This window comes from Vigna umbellata, chromosome 7, assembly GCF_029865625.1.
Source record: "Vigna umbellata cultivar VRB3 chromosome 7, Vumbellata_1.0, whole genome shotgun sequence".
NCBI classification, from domain to species: domain Eukaryota; kingdom Viridiplantae; phylum Streptophyta; class Magnoliopsida; order Fabales; family Fabaceae; genus Vigna; species Vigna umbellata.
The window spans coordinates 7594407-7615947 of record NC_142171.1 but is presented as its reverse complement, the minus strand read 5'-3'; the positions used below and the strand labels follow the sequence as shown (position 1 = coordinate 7615947).

At 34.1% G+C, this 21541-nt stretch overlaps 2 protein-coding genes across 2 annotated transcripts; both read left to right on the top strand.

Annotated features, from left to right (window-relative positions):
- The first annotated feature begins 853 nt into the window (after positions 1–853).
- Positions 854–1723, top strand: LOC148195077 (uncharacterized). The gene is made up of 2 exons (XM_088095079.1): positions 854–994; positions 1133–1723. The coding sequence occupies exons 1-2, from the start codon at positions 854–856 to the stop codon at positions 1721–1723; spliced, it is 732 nt and encodes a 243-aa protein (XP_087951205.1).
- Positions 1724–15672: 13949 nt separating this feature from the next.
- LOC124821338 (glycine-rich domain-containing protein 2-like) lies at positions 15673–20846 on the top strand. The gene is made up of 9 exons (XM_047293207.2): positions 15673–15768; positions 15987–16166; positions 17559–17676; positions 17792–18052; positions 18352–18813; positions 19117–19655; positions 19866–20067; positions 20204–20356; positions 20456–20846. Exons 2-9 carry the CDS (start codon positions 16006–16008, stop codon positions 20555–20557), a joined length of 1998 nt encoding a protein of 665 aa, XP_047149163.1. The 5' UTR covers positions 15673–15768; positions 15987–16005; the 3' UTR covers positions 20558–20846.
- Positions 20847–21541: the final 695 nt, after the last annotated feature.

The window sequence follows — 21541 nt, the reverse complement described above, 5'->3', positions numbered from 1 at the left end:
CTTTGTATTACCGTTCAGTCTAAGTTATTTTGTAAATCGTTCGGTTATTACTGTAACTTCTATTTTATTTGTATTATAGAATCGTTCGGTATAGTAATTTCGAATACCGTTTGGTCTTGGTCGTAGGATTGTAAGGTTTGCAAATTCACTGTGACTATGTAAGGCCGTTCGGCCATAACCATACCTCCTTTATATGTGAAACTGATATGTAATATTATGAATGTGATTATTCTATTATATGGTTCTTCACTGTATTTTTGGGATGTTACATTAATGGTATCAGAGCAGTTTTGTTCCTTAGAAATACTGTAGGTTATGAGTATGCTAAGCTTTTGTTGTGTACTTAGTGTTCGGTTTTGTAGTTTTTGACTCTTTGAATTGAACTGATGGTTCTTTTTCTCTGCTTATCAGAGAAGAGATGGCTCCTAGACCTCCTCCTCAACCTACCAATCGGGATACGCCTGACAACACTAGATTGCTAGAGTCAATGATAGAGGCTCTACAATAGCAAAACGCTGCTCTAGTACAACAGAACACGGTGGCATTGCAAAGTTTAGAAGCTGCAAGAGCAAAATTCGAAGTAACTCAAAGGCAGTTAATGGAGATATTATCAACCACTAGGAATACTGCTGGAGTGTCATCTTCCTCGACAACTCATCAAACCGAGTGGAGTTTGGAGAGTTTTCTTCAACATCACCCTACTAAGTTCAATGGGAAGTGTCTTCCTGATGAGGCCGACCAGTGGCTGCGTGATATGGAGAGGATCTACAATGCCAAGAGGTGTCCGAATGACAATAGGTTGACATTTACCGAGTATCTGTTGACTGGGGAGGCTAGTCACTAGTGGACTAGCATGAAGATGATATTAACAGACAACCAGACTCCCATCTCTTGGGAGGTTTTCAAGAGTAAGTTCTATGAGGAGTACTTCCCAGATAGCGTTCGGTTCGCTAAGGAAGTTGAGTTTCTTCAGCTAAAGCAGGAAGGTATGTCGGTATTCGAATACACCAACAAGTTTAAGCATCTAGTCAGATTTAATACCATGGCTATAAGTGAAGAATGACAGTGTCGTAAGTTTGAGAATGGATTGAAGAGTGATCTCAAACTGCTGATTTCAAGTTTGTGTATTAAGTCATTTCCTGCCATGGTTGAAAGGGCTAAAGTATTAGAGAAGAATATCTCAGAGGTGGAACAACAGAAGAAGCAACAACAGCAGACGGCTAGAGGACCTATCCTTTCAAGAAACACTTCGGGTCAGAGGAGGACCCCTTATTCTCGGCCTGCACTAACCGCCAACTCTAGTGGGTCTCCTTCTCAGTCATTAGTTGTTGTCGGTCAGTCTGGACAACAAGGAACAGTGACTTGTTTTCACTGTGGAGGACCTCACTACAAGTCTTCCTGTCCTCAATTTGTAGGAGGGAAGTTTTGTACTCGGTGTAGGAGGAATGGCCATTTGGAGAGCGAGTGTAATATGGAAAGGAGAGTTGTGATGAGGCCGCCGAATGCTGGAAGAGTTCAACAGAGAGGTGGTGGCCGAGCACAAGCGGTCGGTCGGGTTTATGCTATAATAGGAGCTGAAGTGGCAAGCTCAGGTACACTTATCACCAGCACTTGCTTCTTGTATGGACTGCCATGTTGTGTTTTGTTTGATTCGGGGGCAACACATTCCTTCATCTTGAAGGCATGTGTCGAGAAATTGAGATTGACCGAGAGTGAGATGTAGTTGGATCTAGTGGTGTCAACCCCAATGATAACGGTTGAAAAACCGTTATTTTTATGCTTAAAATTGATACCAAAAACAACCTTTAAGACTTAGAAACTAGCTTGAACTCATATTTTTGCTTTAGTTTTGTGAATAAGAGAGTAAAAAGTGAATTTAATAGTTTTGTGCAAGATCCCCTTGATTTTGTAGGCTAATTGAATGATTTGAAAGAAGAATTGAAGTACCGAATGATTGGAATGCTGAAAAGTCAACCAGAAACCAGAAAAGTCAACCAGTCAACCAGAAAAGTCAACTAGCCCAGAAAAGTCAACCAATCAACCAGAATGCTGAAAAGTCAACCAGAATACAGAAAAAGTTCGCTGAGCGGCACTTTTCGGGTGCCAAAATCACCGTTGAGGGGCAAAAACAGAAGCTGGGGGCAAAATGGATCATGCGCTATTACCGCTGAGCGCCATTCTAAGTGAGCTTGGACCGGTTTTCTTTTGTTTTTATGGGCTTGGACTTGTTTTATGTTATTTTTATGCCCTATTTAAGGACTTGCACGTCCTAGGGTTTGTATCTTTGGCTGGGAGGAAGCAGAAACACACTTTTCACCCCTTGGGGTAGATTGGGAGATGGTGACGACTCTCCTCTTCTCTTTCTAGGGTTTTTCTATCTCTTTCATTCTTTCATTATTGTTCATCTAGTTTCACCATGAATATGGTGAACTAAACCTTGTATTGTTGTTGGGGAATCAATGTAGTCTTGTGAAACTCTCATATATGGAATTTGTTTTAACATCTTATATTAAGATACATGCTTTCTTTCATCTTTAGTTAGGGATTTTCCTCTTTGCTTAATGCTTGCTTTGTTTAACTCATTCATTGTCATGATTATTGATTTTGTCAATATGGGAACGTACGGGGAAATCTAGATCCGGGGAATTTCTCCCAATAGCATATTGGTTGCCTTTAAGCTCCTGCACTTCAGAAGTAATTACTAGGAATGCTAGGAATTGTATAAACTCGTAATTAAGGATAGGCCTTCTTGCAAGGTGATTTAGAGAGTGGCATTAGTAATTGATGAAAAGAATGATGAATTCCTAAAGTGTGTGAGAGTGAACAAGATGAAATTGATAACCCCAACAATATACTCATCCATCTAATTCATTAAAGTGTTTGTTTTCCTCTTTTCCATTGATCAAATTCATGCATACATGTTTAATTACTGTCTTTTGCATTTAAAACCTACAATCAATTGTTTACAAGTCTCAAATAATCAACAAATCATATAACTAACTAGGCCGTGAGTCCTTTGGGAAAACGATACTTGGTCTTACCTAGTTTTATTACTTGATACGATTCGGTCACACTTGCCGATTGTTAAACAAGTTTTTGGCACCGTTTTTCGGTGTTCATAAATTTGTCATCAAGTTTTTGGCGCCGTTGTCGGGGACTCGTGGTTTAACTAGTTCATTTGTATGATTATTGATTATCTTTGACTTGAATTTTAATTTTGAAATTTGAATTTCTGTTTTTATTTTCTGTTTTTATTTTTCGGTTTTTATTTTATTTTATTTTGTTTTATTTTATTTTATTTTATTTTATTTTATTTTATTTTCTATTTTTATTTTTTCTGTTTTCTGTTTTTATTTTTCTGTTTTTATTTTTATCATCTATCTTTCTATCTTTTATCTTCTTATCTCTTATTTTATATCTTCTCTATCTTTTTGTGCTAACAAATTTTTCTAGGGACTTGTTTTCTTGTGTATGCAGGAAGCAATTCGAACTAGAAGCAAGAAAACCTCGAAACCTCTTCTTGATGGCTTAGAAGAGAAAGACGTAGGAGAAGAATCCGTACATCTAGAGAACTTTTCCCTCCTTCGGAAGATCTTTTACAACCTTTGCCACAAGGTTCTCACCATAACATTGAGAAGATGGAGAATAATAATGTTAGACGGACTCTTGCAGATTACACCAATGTGGTTGGCCCTCAACATTTTAACAGCATAGCAAGACCGAGGGTCCATGCAGCCAACATGGAGGTGAAACCAGCGTTGATCCAGCTGGTTAAGAGTAATCAATTTAATGGGTTGTCTCATGAAAGCCCATATGAGCACCTCACAACCTTTAATGAAATTTGCAATACAGTGAATATAAATGGGGTGCCTGACGAAACAATCAAACTTATCCTGTTTCCATTCTCATTAGGAGGCAACGCTAAGCTTTGGTTGAACTCTTTTCCAGAAGGGAGCTTTACAGAGTGGGAAGCTGTGGTGACAAAGTTCTTGAACAAATACTTCCCACAATCCAAGGTAAACAAAGGAAAGCAAGAGATCTCATCTTTCAGGCAAGACATGGAGGAATCACTAGGTCATGCATGGGACAAATATAAAAGCCTATTAAGAAAGACTCTCACGCATGGATTTGATGAAGTGGAAGTAGTCCTAATCTTCCTTGGAGGTCTTTGTTCACAAACCAAGATGATGCTTGACGCCTCAGCTGGAGGCAATATCAAATGGAAGACTCCAGAGGAAGCTACGGAAATAATTGAAAACATGGCTACTAATGATAATGAGCTGAACAGTGAAAGAGGAGCTCCTATTCAACAAAAAGGAGTTCTACAATTGCAATCTAATGATGCCTTGCTAGCTCAGAACAAGATACTAACTCAACAATTGGAGAATCTCACAAAGATACTTGCACAACTGCCAAAAGAGTTAAAGACGGTTGCACAGGTTCAACCACAGATGTGTGAATTATGTGGTGGTGATCATATCAATGGTCAATGCGCCTTTCCAGTGGAAGCTTTAGAGGATGTTAACTCCATGGCCAATCAATTTCCATACTGTCAGGGGAACTTCAATCAAGGGTGGAAACCACACCCAAGTATTGGTCAAGGACAAAGTGGGCAAGCTGGACAATCAGGGCAATTTCACAAGCAACAACAACAACCAACCTTATGGCAACAAATTTCTATACTTAATGAAAGATCAATAAGGATGGAAGAAACTCTTCATCAGTTCATACAGAAAACTGAATCTACTCAAAAGAGCACTGAAGCTACTATTAAGAATTTGGAGATTCAAATGGGTCAAATTACTAAGCAGTTGGAAGAAAGGCTTGACAAGAATTGTGGGGCTAATACTGAGGTTAACCCCAGGGAAGATTGTGAAGTGCTAGTGAGTGTAAATGTTGAAAAAGTTGAGTTGGAAAAAGAAGAGAGAAAAGAGAGAGAAGAGAAAGAAGAAGAGAAAATTTGTGTGATGCTTGAGAAAGTGAGTAGAAAAAGAAAAGAAAAAAAGAAAGTGAGAGAAAAGAGAAAGAGGACGAGAGGAAGAGAGAGAGAATCATATGAAAAACCTCTTCGTCATCCAAAGAAGTATCATAGGAAGGATAAGAAATTTAAGTGCTCCATGGAAATCTTTAAGAAATTGGAGATTAAAGTTCCTATGATTGAAACATTGCAACAGGTTCCTGGTTTGATCAAATTTCTAAAGAAGTTCAGTAGAAAGAAGAAGAAAAAGAAGAAGGAACTTGAGCTTTATTGGGTCAAGCTAGTGACGTTAAAAGAGCGCTTGCTGGGAGGCAACCTAGTGATTTAAGAACTTTTAATTTTTGGTTTGGTGATGTAATTTTGAACTTTTTGGTATTTTTGTTTTTGTTATAAGTTTGTTACAGGGTTTACATCTACTGATGGATGTTAGGCGAAAGAGTATCTACTGAAGGATACTATGTTTGTATACACCTACTGATGGGTGTTGGTAAGAAAGATTTGCATCTACTGAAGGGTGCTGGAGGATTTTGGGTCAGGCTCGTGACGTTAAACAAGCGCTACCTGGGAGGCAACCCAGTTGATTGATTTTATCTGTATTATTTGTTTTGATTCTGCTTTAGTTGCATGATAGAGATTGAATGTTTGAGTGATCTGAGAAATTAATTACAGGGAGCAAGTGAGGGGCATGAGTAGAAGGCACCTAGGGTAAGCTAGGAAGAAGAAAAGCACAACACAAAAGTGCCGCTGAGCGGTGGTATCGTAAAATGGGCTTAGGTTGCCCCTTAGCGGAACCCGAGCCCATTAGGGTATTTTTATACCCTAAGTCACGCTTTGGCCTCTATTTTCAGATTCTTCTCTGCACACACACTCCTAAACACTTTTCTAAAGGTTCTCTACATTTTTCCTTTCATTCCTCTTTAGAAAATATCCCTTCCACTCACTTTCTCACTAGTTTTCCATCTAAGTTTGGGGTTGGGAGAGAGCATCATTGATGAGGCTGAGTTTTTCAAAGCACTAGAGTAGGATTTGTTTTATCAATCACTTTTGTTTTTAGAATAGGATTTGATGTACTCAATTGGAAACTTTGTCTGTTATGATGGTTTGCTTATGATTGTTGTTTGATAAGTAATGCCTAATGATGCTTTGATATTGATTGATCTTTGAGAATGTGCACATTATATGCTTATACAGGTGGTTCACAAGCATTGTGAACAAATGCAAGATATTGTGATTGTGATTATGATTCTAAGCAGGATGTTATATGTAGAATGTGAATGAGCTTATATGTGAGGTTTTGAGCTCCAGAGTTGTTATTGTTGAATACTATTAGTGTGAAAGCATGAATGACTTTGCCCAGGTTTTCTATGATTGAATTACTTGCTTGTTTGCATCATATGATCAAGGCCATTTGTTGGTAACCCTTTTATTAGCCAAATTCACAAATTTAGCCCACTAAAAGAGAGCACTATGTGTTCTATCATTTGAACCCGTAGCTTTGAACATAATTTGAAAACCCCTTGTGAAAAGCTTTACCTTGAGTTAAGTAGAAAATATTTTGTGGTATTGACAAATGTCCAAGTTTGGGGTTGCTGGGAAGTTATGAAAGGGAAATTGAAAGCATTGAGCTAAGAGCTAAGAACTAAGTATGTGAAAAGAAAAAGAAAAAGAGAAAGAAAAGAGAAGAAAAAGCAAAGCTCAATGCAAAGGAAAGTTGGGAATAAGTAAGAATGGTTGTGTTTATATGATTCTCTTAACTCAAGGGTTTTGTGATCTAGAAAAACCAATTTTCTTGTTAACCCAACCACATTATAAGCCATTGAAAAGTCCTTGTGATGATCTGTGCTTGTAAGTGTTTTTTACTATGGTTAAATGAAAGGCAAAGTTGATTCATGTGACATTGTAATAGTAGAGTGAATGAGTGAATATCTCCTATACACTTGTGTGTTTGAGTGAAACACTTTATCTAGTGAGGATAGATTCCATGAACACATAAGAACATCTTTGCTTAGTTAATTGATCATTCATGAAAATAGCATTTGTTGGATAGTATGTGTTTGAGTGATCACTAAAAGCATGTGTACATCTTGATTGAAGTCTTGATGATGAGGTAAATTGAGTATTTACTCGTCTTGAAAGAAGGATTTTTGAATGTGGTGAACCATTATATGGATTGATGGAAGATTGATTTACATCTTGTTTGCTTGAGGACAAGCAAAGTTTTAAGTTTGGGGTTGTGATAACGGTTGAAAAACCGTTATTTTTATGCTTAAAATTGATACGAAAAGCAACCTTTAAGACTTAGAAACTAGCTTGAACTCATATTTTTGCTTTAGTTTTGTGAATAAGAGAGTAAAAAGTTAATTTAATGGTTTTGTGCAAGATTCCCTTGATTTTTTAGGCTAACTGAATGATTTGAAAGAAGAATTGAAGTACCGAATGATTGGAATGCTGAAAAGTCAACCAGAAACCAGAAAAGTCAACCAGTCAACCAGAAAAGTCAACCAGTCAATCAGAATGCTGAAAAGTCAACCAGAATACAGAAAAAGTTCCGCTGAGCGGTAAAATACCACTGAGCAGCACTTTTCGGGTGCCAAATTCACCGCTGAGGGGCAAAAACAGCAGCTGGGGGCAAAATGGATCATGCGCTATTAACGCTCAGCGGTAAAATACCACTGAGCGCCATTCTAAGTGGGCTTGGACCGGTTTTCTTTGTTTTTATGGGCTTGGACTTGTTTTATGTTATTTTTATGCCCTATTTAAGGACCTGCACGTCCTAGGGTTTGTATCTTTGGCTGGGAGGAAGCAGAAACACACTTTTCACCCCTTGGGGGTAGATTGGGAGATGGTGACGGCTCTCCTCTTCTCTTTCTAGGGTTTTTCTATCTCTTTCATTCTTTCATTATTGTTCATCTAGTTTCACCATGAATATGGTGAACTAAACCTTGTATTGTTGTTGGGGAATCAATGTAGTCTTGTGAAACTCTCATATATGGAATTTGTTTTAACATCTTATATTAAGATACATGCTTTCTTTCATCTTTAGTTAGGGATTTTCCTCTTTGCTTAATGCTTGCTTTGTTTAACTCATTCATTGTCATGATTATTGATTTTGTCGATATGGGAACGTACGGGGAAATCTAGATCCGGGGAATTTCTCCCAATAGCATATTGGTTGCCTTTAAGATCTTGCACTTCAGAACTAATTACTAGGAATGCTAGGAATTGTATGAACTCGTAATTAAGGATAGGCCTTCTTGCAAGGTGATTTAGAGAGTGGCATTAGCAATTGATGAAAAGAATGATGAATTCCTAAAATGTATGAGAGTGAACAAGATGAAATTGATAACCCCAACAACATACTCATCCATCTAATTCATTAAAGTGTTTGTTTTCCTCTTTTCCATTGATCAAATTCATGCATACATGTTTAATTACTGTCTTTTGCATTTAAAACCTACAATCAATTGTTTACAAGTCTCAAATAATCAACAAATCATATAACTAACTAGGTCGTGAGTCCTTTAGGAAAATGATACTTGGTCTTACCTAGTTTTATTACTTGATACGATTCGGTCATACTTGCCGATTGTTAAACAAGTTTTTGGCACCGTTTTTCGGTGTTCATAAATTTGTCATCACCCAACAGTTGGAGAGATTAGGACATCTACTATATGTATTAGATGTCCAATTGAAGTTGAGGGGCGTAGATTTAAAGTGAACCTCATATGCTTACCTCTACAAGATTTAGAGGTAATTCTAGGAATGGATTGGTCCACTGCCAATCACATTCTTATTGATAATGGAGAGAAGAAGTTAGTGTTTTCTGATGAAGAGGAAGAATTTTCTGTAACGATCGGTCAACTAAGGGAAGATATCATGGAAGGCGCCAGTTGTTTCCTAATATTGTTTCACTTGTCAGTGATTGAAGGAGAGCAAGGTTTAAACCGTTCGGTACAAGAGGTGAAGAGTAAAAATCGTTCGGTTATAGCAGAATTCCTGGATGTTTTTCCTGAAGAAGTACCAGGATTACCTCCTCCAAGATAAGTGGAATTTTCTATTGACTTGGTGTCAGGGGCTGGACCAGATTCTATTGCGACATACCGAATGTCTCCAACGGAGTTGGCCGAGCTGAAGAAGCTGATTGAAGAGTTAATGGATAAGCAATTCATTCGGCCAAGTGCATCACCTTGGGGAGCCCCTATGCTGCTTGTTAAGAAGAAGGATGACAACTCTCGACTTTGTGTTGATTACAGGCAATTGAACAAGCTAACAATCAAGAACAAGTACCCTTTGCCAAGGATTGATGATTTGTTGGATCAATTAAATGGAGCTACCATATTTTCAAAGATAGATCTCAGGTCAGGATATCATCAAATATTGGTTAAGGAAGAAGACGTTCAGAAGACTGCCTTCAGGTCTCGGTATGGTTACTACAAATATGTGGTGATGTCGTTCGGAGTTACCAATGCTCCGGCCATATTTATGGATTACATGAATCGTATTTTCCGACCATTCCTGGATAAGTTTGTGGTCGTTTTCGTAGATGACATCCTTATTACTCCAAGAACCGAGCAGAGCATGAAGAACACTTGAGAATAGTGCTCGGTATACTGAGGGAAAAGCAATTGTATGCGAAACTCTCCAAGTGTGAATTCTGAATGGAAGAAGTGCAGTTTTTGAGACATGTGATATCAGCTGGGGGTATCTTAGTGGACCCGGCTAAAGTGAAAGTTGTGTTAGAATGGGAGAGGCCTCGTTCGGTTACTGAAGTAAGGAGTTTTGTGGGGCTGGCCGGCTACTATAGAAGGTTTATTGAAGGATTTTCAAAGATAGTAGCGCCGTTGACTCAGCTGACCAGAAAAGATCACCCTTTCGCATGGACCGATCGCTGTGAATCTAGCTTTCAAGAACTGAAGCAGAAGTTGACGAGTACTCCAGTCTTGGTTATTCTGGACACTGCCAAACCGTTCGAAGTTTACTGTGATGCTTCTCACCAAGGTTTGGGCTGTGTACATATGCAAGAAAAGAAGGTAGTTGCTTGTTGAAGGTACATGAGAAGAATTACCCTACTCATGATCTTGAATTGGCAGCAGTGGTATTTGCATTGAAGATATGGAGGCATTACTTGTATGGAGCACAGTTCCAAGTTTTTAGTGATCATAAGAGTCTCAAGTATCTCTTTGATCAGAAAGAATTGAATATGAGGCAGAGGCGGTGGCTAGAGTTTTTTAAAGATTATGATTTTGAACTGCTTTATCATCCCGGGAAGGCTAACGTAGTGGCTGATGCGTTGAGCAGAAAAACAGTTCATGTCTGGNTCCAATATGGTTTAGAAGAATTTGGTATTGTTGCATGTGTAATCCTGTCTCTCTTACTCATTATTGGTTCATCGAGTTCTAAGGACTCTATATGTTTTCAATTTGGTGTTTCCTAGGTTCGTTGAGGTATTCCTTGCGATTCAAGTAATTGGCGGAGTGTTCTTTGAGTTGGGGTTGTTTCTTGTGAAGTAAGGGAAGCTAGACCTTGTCTTATTTGAGTTTGTTGATAGGGGGAGTAATGTAAACCCAATCCCTTGTGTGTTTTGTTTTTTATGATAACAACAACATAAATGTTTCTATATGTTTCTTGCATGACACTAAAATGTTTTTTATATGCATATCTGCATTTACATGTTTGTGTGTGCTTGAACTGATTCGTTTGCATACTTACTATGGTCATACATGTGTTTACATCTGTAGTATGCATACTCATGTTTTTAAATGACAAAACCACTTGCACAAAGCATATTTGTATGAAGTAATCGATTACAGTGTTTATGTAATCAATTAGTCTCATCAAATATAAGCAAACAGTGGGAGATACAACAAATATCCTAGGAGCTAAAACACAGGGGGAGATCCCTTTGGGGCCAAACAGTGGCACTTATGTCCTTATGTGCTCAATACTCGTACATCGCTTAGGAATCGAGGCCAAAGGCACTTTAAATACTCATTCCACCCTCCGAGACGCTTTTTAAGAACAAAATCATGATGAAACTCCAGGTCCAAAGTGAACAATACCTCAGATGTGCGAGGATTGACCTTAACGATGACAATTGATGAAATTGGGATCAAAACATTAACGCTCACTGTGGGTTGAAAACAAGGTTTTAAAAACGAATAATCAGTTTCCTTAACCCTTCACTAGGGATGAACCTTCATTCCTCTCGTACTTCAACTAGGGAACTTACTCTCCGATACATCCAATCGTACCACATCGCTTAGGAGTCGGGGTCAAAGATAATTTAAATATGTTTTTAACTCTGTGGTCTGTCTTTTAAAAACGAAACCATGACAAAGTTTTAGGCTAAAAAAGTAGACAATAACTCATATGTGTGGTGATTGACTCTAATAATGACAATTGATGAACTTAAAATTGAAAAAGAAAAAAAATTTTTAAGATAAACTATTATTTTAATTTGAAACATTATAACATTTTTATATTAGTCTTTCAAAATAAGAAATCCAAATTTCTTATGTATGGTAAATTTAATCTCTAAACTTTATTATTTATTACCACTATGGTCTTCTAGTCTTAAAATAATGTTACTATGTAAGCAATTTTTTTTTTCATTCAATTGAAAATTAAAGAATTGCTTACAAGTGGTATCAGAGCCAGGTTTTGAATTTTATGATTCTCCATGAACGGTAATTTTCTCAATTTTGAAACCCCTAATTTGAAACCCCTAATTTGAAACCCTAATTTTGAAATTATGAAATTTAGGGATTTTAAATTTTCAGATGTTTAATTATTTTATTGGCATGAAAGAAAATCGATTCACTGGACGAATCTTGAAGTCGCAAGTTTTTGATTTTTTATTTTTTGAATGTTGCATTAAAGCAACTTTACCGTTGCATGATAGTTTCAATTCACTGTAACGTGAATTTCATCTAGGATGTCATATTTGTTTTTTATTTGATTACATCATTAAACTTTAGTGCTCCAGGAAAACTGCAATATAAATATGCCATTAAAATCCCGCAATGTAGAAAAGTGAAATCGCTTGAATTTAACTCCTGGAAGCCGAAAGTTTTTTTTTAATTTTGGTTGTCACCAACTTTATTGTTGCAACACTATTATAAGAGTAAAGCAATTTTACTGTTGCGCTTATGTTAAATTCTAAACATTGTTATGCATTAAATGGAAATTATTTTGTGAATTGAAAGTGAATGTTAGGTAAGGTAATTGGAATGCAGATGTGAATTAAAAGTTTGAAGGTTATGCTTTTAATTAGAAAAGTGCATGACGTCCATGACATAATGTGCAATACATATATAATGTTTTGTTTTATGAATTATTCATAATATAAAAGATGTTTAATTATGAATATATATAATAATTAGTCATTGATGTAAGGATGTTATGGATTACCCAAAGGTGAACCATGGTTTATAATTGATGACATTAAAGTGAAACATTTCATGTACTTAGTATATGTTTGTATATCCAAAGATAGCATACATATAGTTTTAAGTATGATTGATTGTTTATTAAAGTATATATATGGAATTTGTCAGTTTAAGAATCACCCAAAGGTGAACTTAAATGAATGACTTATCAAGTCATTCATTTATATATGTTTGTATATTCACCTTTGGGTAATCCATAACATCCTTACATCAATGACTAATTATTATATATATTCATAATTAAACATCTTTTATATTATGAATAATTCATAAAACAAAACATTATATATGTCATGCACATTATGTCATGGGCGTCATGCACTTTTCTAATTAAAAGCATAACCTTCAAACTTTTAATTCACATCTGCATTCCAATTACCTTACCTAACATTCACTTTCAATTCACAAAATAATTTCCATTTAATGCATAACAATGTTTAGAATTTAACATAAGCACAACAGTAAAATTGCTTCTCTTATAATAGTGTTGCAACAATAAAGTTGGTGACAACCAAAATTAAAAAAAAAACTTTCGGCTTCCAGAAGTTAAATTCAAGGGATTTCACTTTTCTACATTGCGGGATTTTAATGGCATATTTAAATTGCAGTTTTCCTGGAGCACTAAAGTTGCTTTAATGATGTAATCAAATAAAAAACAAATATGACATCCTAGATGAAATTCACGTTACAGTGAATTGAAACTATCATGCAACGGTAAAGTTGCTTTAATGCAACATTCAAAAAATAAAAAATCAAAAACTTGCGACTTCAAGATTCGTCCAGTGAATCGATTTTCTTTCATGCCAATAAAATAATTAAACATCTGAAAATTTAAAATCCCTAAATTTCATAATTTCAAAATTAGGGTTTCAAATTAGGGGTTTCAAAATTGAGAAAATTATCGTTCATGGAGAATCATAAAATTCAAAACCTGGCTCTGATACCACTTGTAAGCAATTCTTTAATTTTCAATTGAATGAAAAAAAAAAACACACACAGGATCTTGAATTTTTCATAATACTCACAATTCCCACATATACAGTAAAGAAGAACTAACTTGGATCCATTGTGCACTTCTTCCTGTCTTTTCCTGTCAACTGTTCTATCTCTCTTACTCCACTTTAATGCCTTCTGGATGATATAGAAGTTGTAGAAGGTTTTCTTTTCTCTGTCAGGTTTCTCTTCTTTTCTAAGAACGTTACGTTCTCTATATCTCTTCAGAAACTTAACGTGTCTTCTTTTATGATATTTTTAATTAACTTTAATAAAATACAAAAATGCCCTTTTAGAGTGAGAAGAGAGGGATTAATTTTAATAACTCTAAAATAACCCCAATAACTTTAATACCTTATATTCTAATAATCATCACATTAGAATCCTTACATCAAAGTTATACTTTAAATTACATGAACCAATGTAAATTATTAATATAATTTAACATACTAATCACAATTTAGACTAAAGTAAGCTTTCAAATGTTTAGAAAAAAAAATTATAGATTGATTAAACTCAAAACACGGTACAACGTTTTGTTTAAGAAAAATACTTAGATTACAATGTTAAGAATCATATCAAGTTAATATTTTCCTTAATTTTGAAATGATTTAATTATACATTTGGTTGGTTAATTTTGTTTTTATTTTTTATTTTTTGGATTCAATTTAATATTTTTATTTTTAAAACAATTCAATTTGATTTTTTTTTGTTAGATTCACTTTAATCGTGTGTCTGCCATGCCACATGTAAATTGGTAAAAAAATTTATTTTTTTCTTTTAAAAAGAATTTCTAATTTGTTTTAAAAACAAAAACCGTAATTTGTCAAATTATGGTAGTAGTATCATGTTACCACTATATCTTAAAAGAACGTTACTAATCACAATTTAGACTAAAGTAAACTTTCAAATTTTTAGAAAAAAAAATTATAGATTGATTAAATTGAGAACACTGTACACAGTTTTGTTTAAGAAAATACTTATATTATAATGTTAAGAATCATATCAAGTTAATATTTCCCTTAATTTTAAATTGATTTAATTATACATTTGGATTTTGTATCTGTTTGGTTGGTTTAATTTTGTTTTTATTTTTTATTTTCTTGGATTCAATTTAATATTTCTAGTTTTTTAAAACAGTTCAATTTGAATTTTTTGTTAGATTCACTTTAACTGTATCCGATCATGTTATATGTCAATTGGTAAAAGTTTTTATTTTTTTATGCTGTTAAAAAGAATTTTTAATTTTTTTTAAAAACAAAATGTGTCATATGTCAAATTATGGTCACATCATGTGGTAGTAGTGTCATGTTACCACTCTAGTCTTCTAGTCTTAAAAGATGTGACCATATTTTTAAAAAGAATTTTTATTCAAAAAACAAAACAGAAACTGCCACATGTGTCACTCTTGTTATCATGATAATATTTGTTTTCAATTTAGCCTTCACATTTATAATTTCGATTCAATTTATTTTTTAAAATAAAATAATTTTGTCGTTTTAACTGAAAACTAAATTTATAAATAAACATAATTACAATTCATATATATTTGTAAAAATATTTTTTTATAATTTATACATAAATTGTTCCACCTGAAAATTAATTTCTTTTATATTTTTACATTAAAAAAATTACTATTTAAACTTGTAATTTTTTAAAAATGTTAAAAATGTTAATGTAAAGGGATACTTATTACAATTAAAATATTTTATTATATTAAATATTTAACAATTACAAGTTACTTTATATTTAATTTTTAGTATATTTAAAAAATCATGTTTTAATAGAAACTTTTTATGTAAAAATAAATTAATTTAAATATTTAAAGAGAGTCATTTATGTATAAATTCAAAGAAAATATTTTAACATTTATTTGTAATTAAATGTAATTATTTGATGTTAAATTAGAGATGATCAAATTATTTTATTTTAAAATAGAAAAAACCTAAATTATAAACACGTGGACTAAATTAAAAAGAAATAGGGTCAGTGACACGATGACCTGTGACAATTTTTTGTTTTTTTTTAATTTAAAAATATGAAAAAATTAAAAATGTCATTGATACAAACACGACACTACGGTTAATTCAACGGTATTGATCAAATTAAATCATTTTAAGAAAATAAAAAAAAATAAAGAGACGTTGAACAGTATGGAAAGTAAATTCATAATTAAACCTTTTAAAATTAATCAAATTATTCTTTTGGATATAAAATTAATTTTAAATTTCAATATTAATTAGCGAAGACAGTTTTAAACTCACTAAAAATTATTTCATAGTTATAAACCCCAAAATAAAACCCACCTCAATAGTTTTCTCAGTCAGAATGAACGAAGTTCAATCACAGGTTTCTTCTCAAAATCTAATCTAAAGTATCCGCGTAGCGTGTGAAGTTTCAACAGATTTTTATTTTACTTCCCCCATAACTGGGTCACCGCTTCCGAATGAGAAGGAAAATTTTCAAAATCTTCACGATTGAGGGCAGAAAAAGAAAGGAATCTTCGTTTCGAAGTTTATTCAAAGCCTTAAATAGCTATATTGATCATTTTGTTCTGCGTTTTGAAGGTGAAATTGAGCAACCGTCATGGAGACACAGCAAGAGTTGGAGTGGGCTGAAGCTCAGAAAATCGTGTTAAGCGAAAACCTCGTTGCTACGGCTAAACAACAGCTTCTGTTTCTTGCAGAGGTTGATAGAAATCGTGACCTTTATGATGATGGCCCACTTTTGCGCATAGCTGTTTACAGGTATCTTTTGCTTCCTGAAATTTTAAGAATCCATAAATTTAGTATCTAAAATTTTCGTTTAGTTTAACTCTTAAAACTACTATACTACAATTATCTTAGTGTTTTTACTGTTAATGGACACGAATCAGGATCGATGGAAACATCTGATAAGTATATATTATTAATCTTGGTTGTCGGTTTTGAGATACTTTGTCTCTCTCTTTCTCTATCTGTATATATGAAAAGAAAATGTTAAATGAAAATAGTTTTGAAGTTTTATTAGAAGGTCCTATAGTTTACATAAAATAATAAGCTTAATATGAATTTTAGAATAATAGGCTTAATATCAATTTTAGTGCCTACTTTAGGTGGGACTTATTTTTGTTAGAATGTTAAATATAATCTGTTTAATTTGGTTTTTTTGTTAAAGACGTTTAAATGTCTACTTAACAAGAAAAGGAATAAATTGTCACGATGTCATCACCATCTTCCCTAGTTTTCTTTCCATAAACGCTTTGTCAAAAATCACAAAACTATTAAACTTGCTGAAAACCCATAATTCTTAAATCAAACATCAATCCTAATTCGTGAAATCATGCCTCTTCTGTGAAAACCTGCAAAACCACAAACTACACCATCATTGAACTCGTTCAACCTTGATGCAAAACTATTTGCAATAAGCGAAACTCTCAAATTACTTTCAATTAAATAACAAAAACCTACAGAAATCAAAATCAACCCCAATCTACAGAAGTTAGGGTTTTTGGTTTGGAGAAGATGGTGATGACATGGTGAGATGATGATGTGTTCTGTTTTTTCTTACATGGACGCTATGCCGTTATTGATTTAAACGTTGTCGGAAAAAAAGATCAAATTGAACATAAATTGCGATATAAGAGACTAAATTGAACATTCGAAAAAATAAGTTCCATATCGAGCAAAACTGACAAAAATAGGGACAAAAAAGTAGTATTAAGCCAAAATTATATTTTCATTTACTCATGGATTCTATTGTTGGTAAACCTTTTGACTTTTGTATAATTATTTTAAAATTTGTGATTATAATAGTTTTTAATAAATTGACAGAATAAAATATTTATAGCTATTATGCTATAGATTACACTCTTGTTTTAATTCTAAAATTATGAAACTGATGATTTAAATAACTGATGTTTTATCATTTTAATGGTTTAATATTTTTGTAAATTTATATCAAAGTTAATTAGCTCTCGGTAATTTAAGGAACTATTTGATGTATTACTCGTGCTCTTACCAAGTTTTTCACGGGCATGTAACTAAAATCCTATTATGTATGTTAGTGCCTGAAATGTGCATGTTTCCTGTGTTGTATATTCATTCACCTTTTATTTCAATAGATTGTGTTTTAATCGTTAGTGTTTGTGCTGTCTTTAGGTATAAGTATTGTTGGCTTCCTTTACTGGCCAAACATACTGAGTCACCTGTGACAGAAATCCCTTTGGTTGTGCCTCTTGATTGTGAATGGATTTGGCACTGTCATAGGCTTAATCCGGTAAGCTTGAGTGCTGAAGTCAAAATTACATATAAGTTTTCTTTTTATTTGTGAATTTGTTTTCTGAAAGAATTGTTGTATTTCTGGAATCACCCTTTTCCAACATTTGTGTCAGGTGCGTTACAAAACTGACTGCATCGAACTTTATGGGAGAATATTAGGCAATTCGAAAGTGTTATCTTCAACTCAGGGAACCAGCAAAGAGGAAAGTGAGAAAGTCTGGGATTCAATGTATCCAAGTGAGCCATATGAACTTGTTGGTCTAAACAATCATTCATTACAAGGTTTTGCTGAAAACTTCTTGGAAGCCAAACAAAGTACCACCAATTATGATCTGATTTCAGCTGTTAAAAGACAGACTACTTTCTTCTATCAGGTAATTAAGAAATTTAGATTGGAGTGGCCTGCCTTGTTAATACCTACCTAACCTTCAATCTGTAGTATAGACAAATAAGCCAGTGTCAGGTGCTATTTTAACTTGCTGTTCATACATTTTATGGGTAAAGTGATTACTAAGCATATGTAATAGAGTACATTGGTTTTGGACTAACACTTCAATGAAAGTAAAGGTGATTTTTATTCAAGTAAAGTATATAATGAAATTACTCAATGAATAAAATGTCTGAAAGCAATACCAGCTTGTGCTTATCCATTGGTCTCCAACTTCAATGACAGGTTTCCAGGCCTTATTGGAAAGTGGATACTTTTCTTGAAGGAGCTGTGGCCAGATACAAGGGGTTTCTGCATTTGATAAAGAGGAATAGAGAGAGGCACATAAGCCGCTTCAGTGTTCCAACTTATGACATTGACCTCATATGGCACTCTCACCAATTGCATCCCGTGTCTTACTGTAACGATCTAGTGGCAATTATGGGCAAAGTATTAGAACATGATGACACAGATTCTAATAGGACCAAGGGCCAAAAGCTGGATGTCGGCTTTTCTGAAACCACCAGACAGTGGGAAGAGACATTTGGTTCAAGATACTGGAAAGCAGGAGCAATGTACAGGGGTAACCCCCCTTCTCCTCTTACTGTTGATAAGTATAAGATAGTTGGTACTCACCAATTCTGTTCGGCTCCATCCAATAACACGAACCAAAATCTGATTCAACTTCCACAGAAACTGCTTGTGCAGGTAGCCTCCAATATTTATTTCTTCTATATTCTTTGTTACGGGAGAAGACACTAGCAATTGGGAAATGGATCCTGCTTAATTACTTTATCACTGCATGAGATCCTAGACTTTCAATAATTTTATTAACATAATTTTTTTTTATTGAAAGTAGATGTTTAGAATAATATATGGTGAGATCAAAAACACTTCACCATCTCAAGGTTTTCTTGTTTTACTGGAGAGGATCCCTTTCCCTAACAAGTGTAACTTGTCATGTTTTTTGGACAACTGTTGCAACATTTTTTGTTCATGATTCTTATTCAGGTGATGCTTGAGATTGTTGACGTGAGAAACTTACCATCCGACCATAAAGGCAAGCTACTTGTGTCCTTCAACAAGAAACAGGAAGATGTGCTTTTCAATACCAAGAAGCAATTAAGCATTTCCTCAAAGTCACAAGGGAAACAAGTTGCTGTTTTCCAATGTGAAAGTAATGGAGAGTTACTCCTTGAACTCATTTCTCGCCCAAGTTTTAACTTTAGAGGACTAAAGCTACACAAAGTATTGGGAAAAACTTCAATCAATTTGGAGGATTTGCAAAATGTAGCATCTAAACTGCCAATAGACAAATGGTTAGATTTGACATGTACAGTCAATTGGTCAAAGCCTATTAGCATTCGCATTGGTCTGTCTTTAACTCCTCCAGTTTCAGTACCGTATAAGCTGCACTTTGTTTCTATGCTTCCATTCAAAAAAAGTTATTTTTCCTTCCTACTTCCGAGAAGGTCCCAGCAAATTAAATGTTGGACAAATATAAATGTTGTGAATGAAGCACGCAATAAGATAATCAACATCCAGACAGGGTAAGTCAAATTGCTTATGGAGTTTAGAATATCATGAGCTGAGTTGCTTACTAATTAACAATGTTGAATCAGTTAAAACTGGGCTTTTCTCTCACTCTGCTAAAAGTGCCAAGCACTAGCTTTGATGCTTTCTCTTGCCGTTTTCTCATAGCAATCTTAATTAACAAATATAGTTTTTCTTGCCATTTTCTCATGTTATTTTTGCTATAGGAACCTGTCAACTGAGAACACAAAGAGTAGTATCAATAAAAAAGTTATCGGCCGGACTGCATCCGGTAACACCCATCTTCTTGCCGAGTTAAAAGGAACAGTCTGGTCAATGATGAACTCTAACTGGGTGTTACAGATAAAGAAGACCGGTGATGAAGATAAACGTTTATTTGAGCTATTTGAGCTCACAGGCACTCGGAATGTAACCTTCTTTTTCTATATATATTCTTTAATCTATTACCGAATGTTGAGTTAATCTCAGTTCATTTGGGGCTTGAGCTAGAGATTCATTCTTCTAAGGTTCAATGTTGTTAATCTTAACACTCAATTTTTCGCAGGTGGTTATCTTTCCTGGGAGAAAATTGGAGTATGAAACTAGAAACTATGGAAATGGAGAAGAAAGTTGCTTGATGACAGCAGTAAAATTCTCTCCAAAATATCCTTATGGAAAAGCAGTGGCTTTGATGGATTTAGAATACGGATTTCTAGAGGTATTTTAGCAAAAAAGCTCTAATTCTTCGTTAAATGTCAATTGCTGCTAAACATTACTAGTCTGTGACAGCTTTAAAATTTGTTTGTTTGGTGAACAGATAAAGGAGGAGTGGCTGGTATTGCCTGCGATATTGTCTGCATTTATTCTCTCTAATTTTCCAGAATTCAGTAATGAGAGTAAGGAAGAAAATGGCACGTAATAGAAACAGATGATTTGATGAAAAAGCTGCAGAAAAATGCTGATGGGCAAATGTTATGTCACTTTCCTCTAGAAAAAGGCCCAGTATAGGCCACATGTCCATAAAAGTTTCTACTATTTCATGCAATTCACTTGTCGGCACAGCACAATTATACAAAAAAATATTTCTGGGAAGTCTAGACCTGTGTATGTACGGTAAGAACAACTTTTTAAGGGACTGACACCTTGCTGTAATCAGTTTCAGTTTCACAAAAACCATCTGTAATGTACTTTTTCATTTGACCAACTCACCTACATTATAATATACCTAGATCTCTCACCCAATTATGTACCCAAAGAACTAAAGTGTCACGATAATTTTAAATAAAAGTAATATTCGTTTTTTAGAAAGGGTAACCTGCTGGACAGCACGAACATATGCTCATTGTAAACTAATATTTTGTCAGATGTTTTATATTTTCTATCTCTTTCTTTCGTATCCTTTCTATTAAAGTAATAACAATACTTCAGAAAACAAGGTCAGGCAAGAAATAATTTTAGGCAAGTATTTTGTTTATATGGTTCCCAACAATCAATAGATAAGTTCTCCAAAGTTTAAATGCCTTTTTGTTGTGTGTTGACTATTTTAAGGGTGTTTGGTAAAAGAAATTAAATAAATAAAGAAATCGGTGAAAATGATTGAGAATTAATTTTGTTAACATTGTTTGATTTAAAAATAAATAAATATTATTATATTACTTGTTTGCTATTATTATTTTATCAGTAATAGAATTTCTTGTTGCTGTTATTATAATAAGGACAACTTAAATTTAAAAACTTTAGTCAACCTTTTATTATTCCACCATTGACGGTGAAGCATAATTTACATCGTATTTGCTTTTTATGCACTATAATAATTAATTGTGCTATAATTATTTTCTGTGTAGCCTTTTTTTTTGTATTTCACTAAATTATTTATAATACATTCATCCTTCTTATTTCTACT

What these genes read in the sequence shown, in the direction of transcription:
- LOC148195077 (XM_088095079.1), top strand. Translation starts at nt 854, where the DNA reads ATGAAGATGATATTAACAGACAACCAGACTCCCATCTCTTGGGAGGTT. An exon ending in TAAAGCAGGAAGGTATGTCG is followed by an intron (nt 995 to 1,132) that starts GTATTCGAATAC and finishes TTGTGTATTAAG; the next exon opens with TCATTTCCTGCCATGGTTGA.
- LOC124821338 (XM_047293207.2), top strand. Translation starts at nt 16,006, where the DNA reads ATGGAGACACAGCAAGAGTTGGAGTGGGCTGAAGCTCAGAAAATCGTG. An exon ending in AGACTACTTTCTTCTATCAG is followed by an intron (nt 18,053 to 18,351) that starts GTAATTAAGAAA and finishes CTTCAATGACAG; the next exon opens with GTTTCCAGGCCTTATTGGAA. An exon ending in ATAATCAACATCCAGACAGG is followed by an intron (nt 19,656 to 19,865) that starts GTAAGTCAAATT and finishes TTTTTGCTATAG; the next exon opens with GAACCTGTCAACTGAGAACA.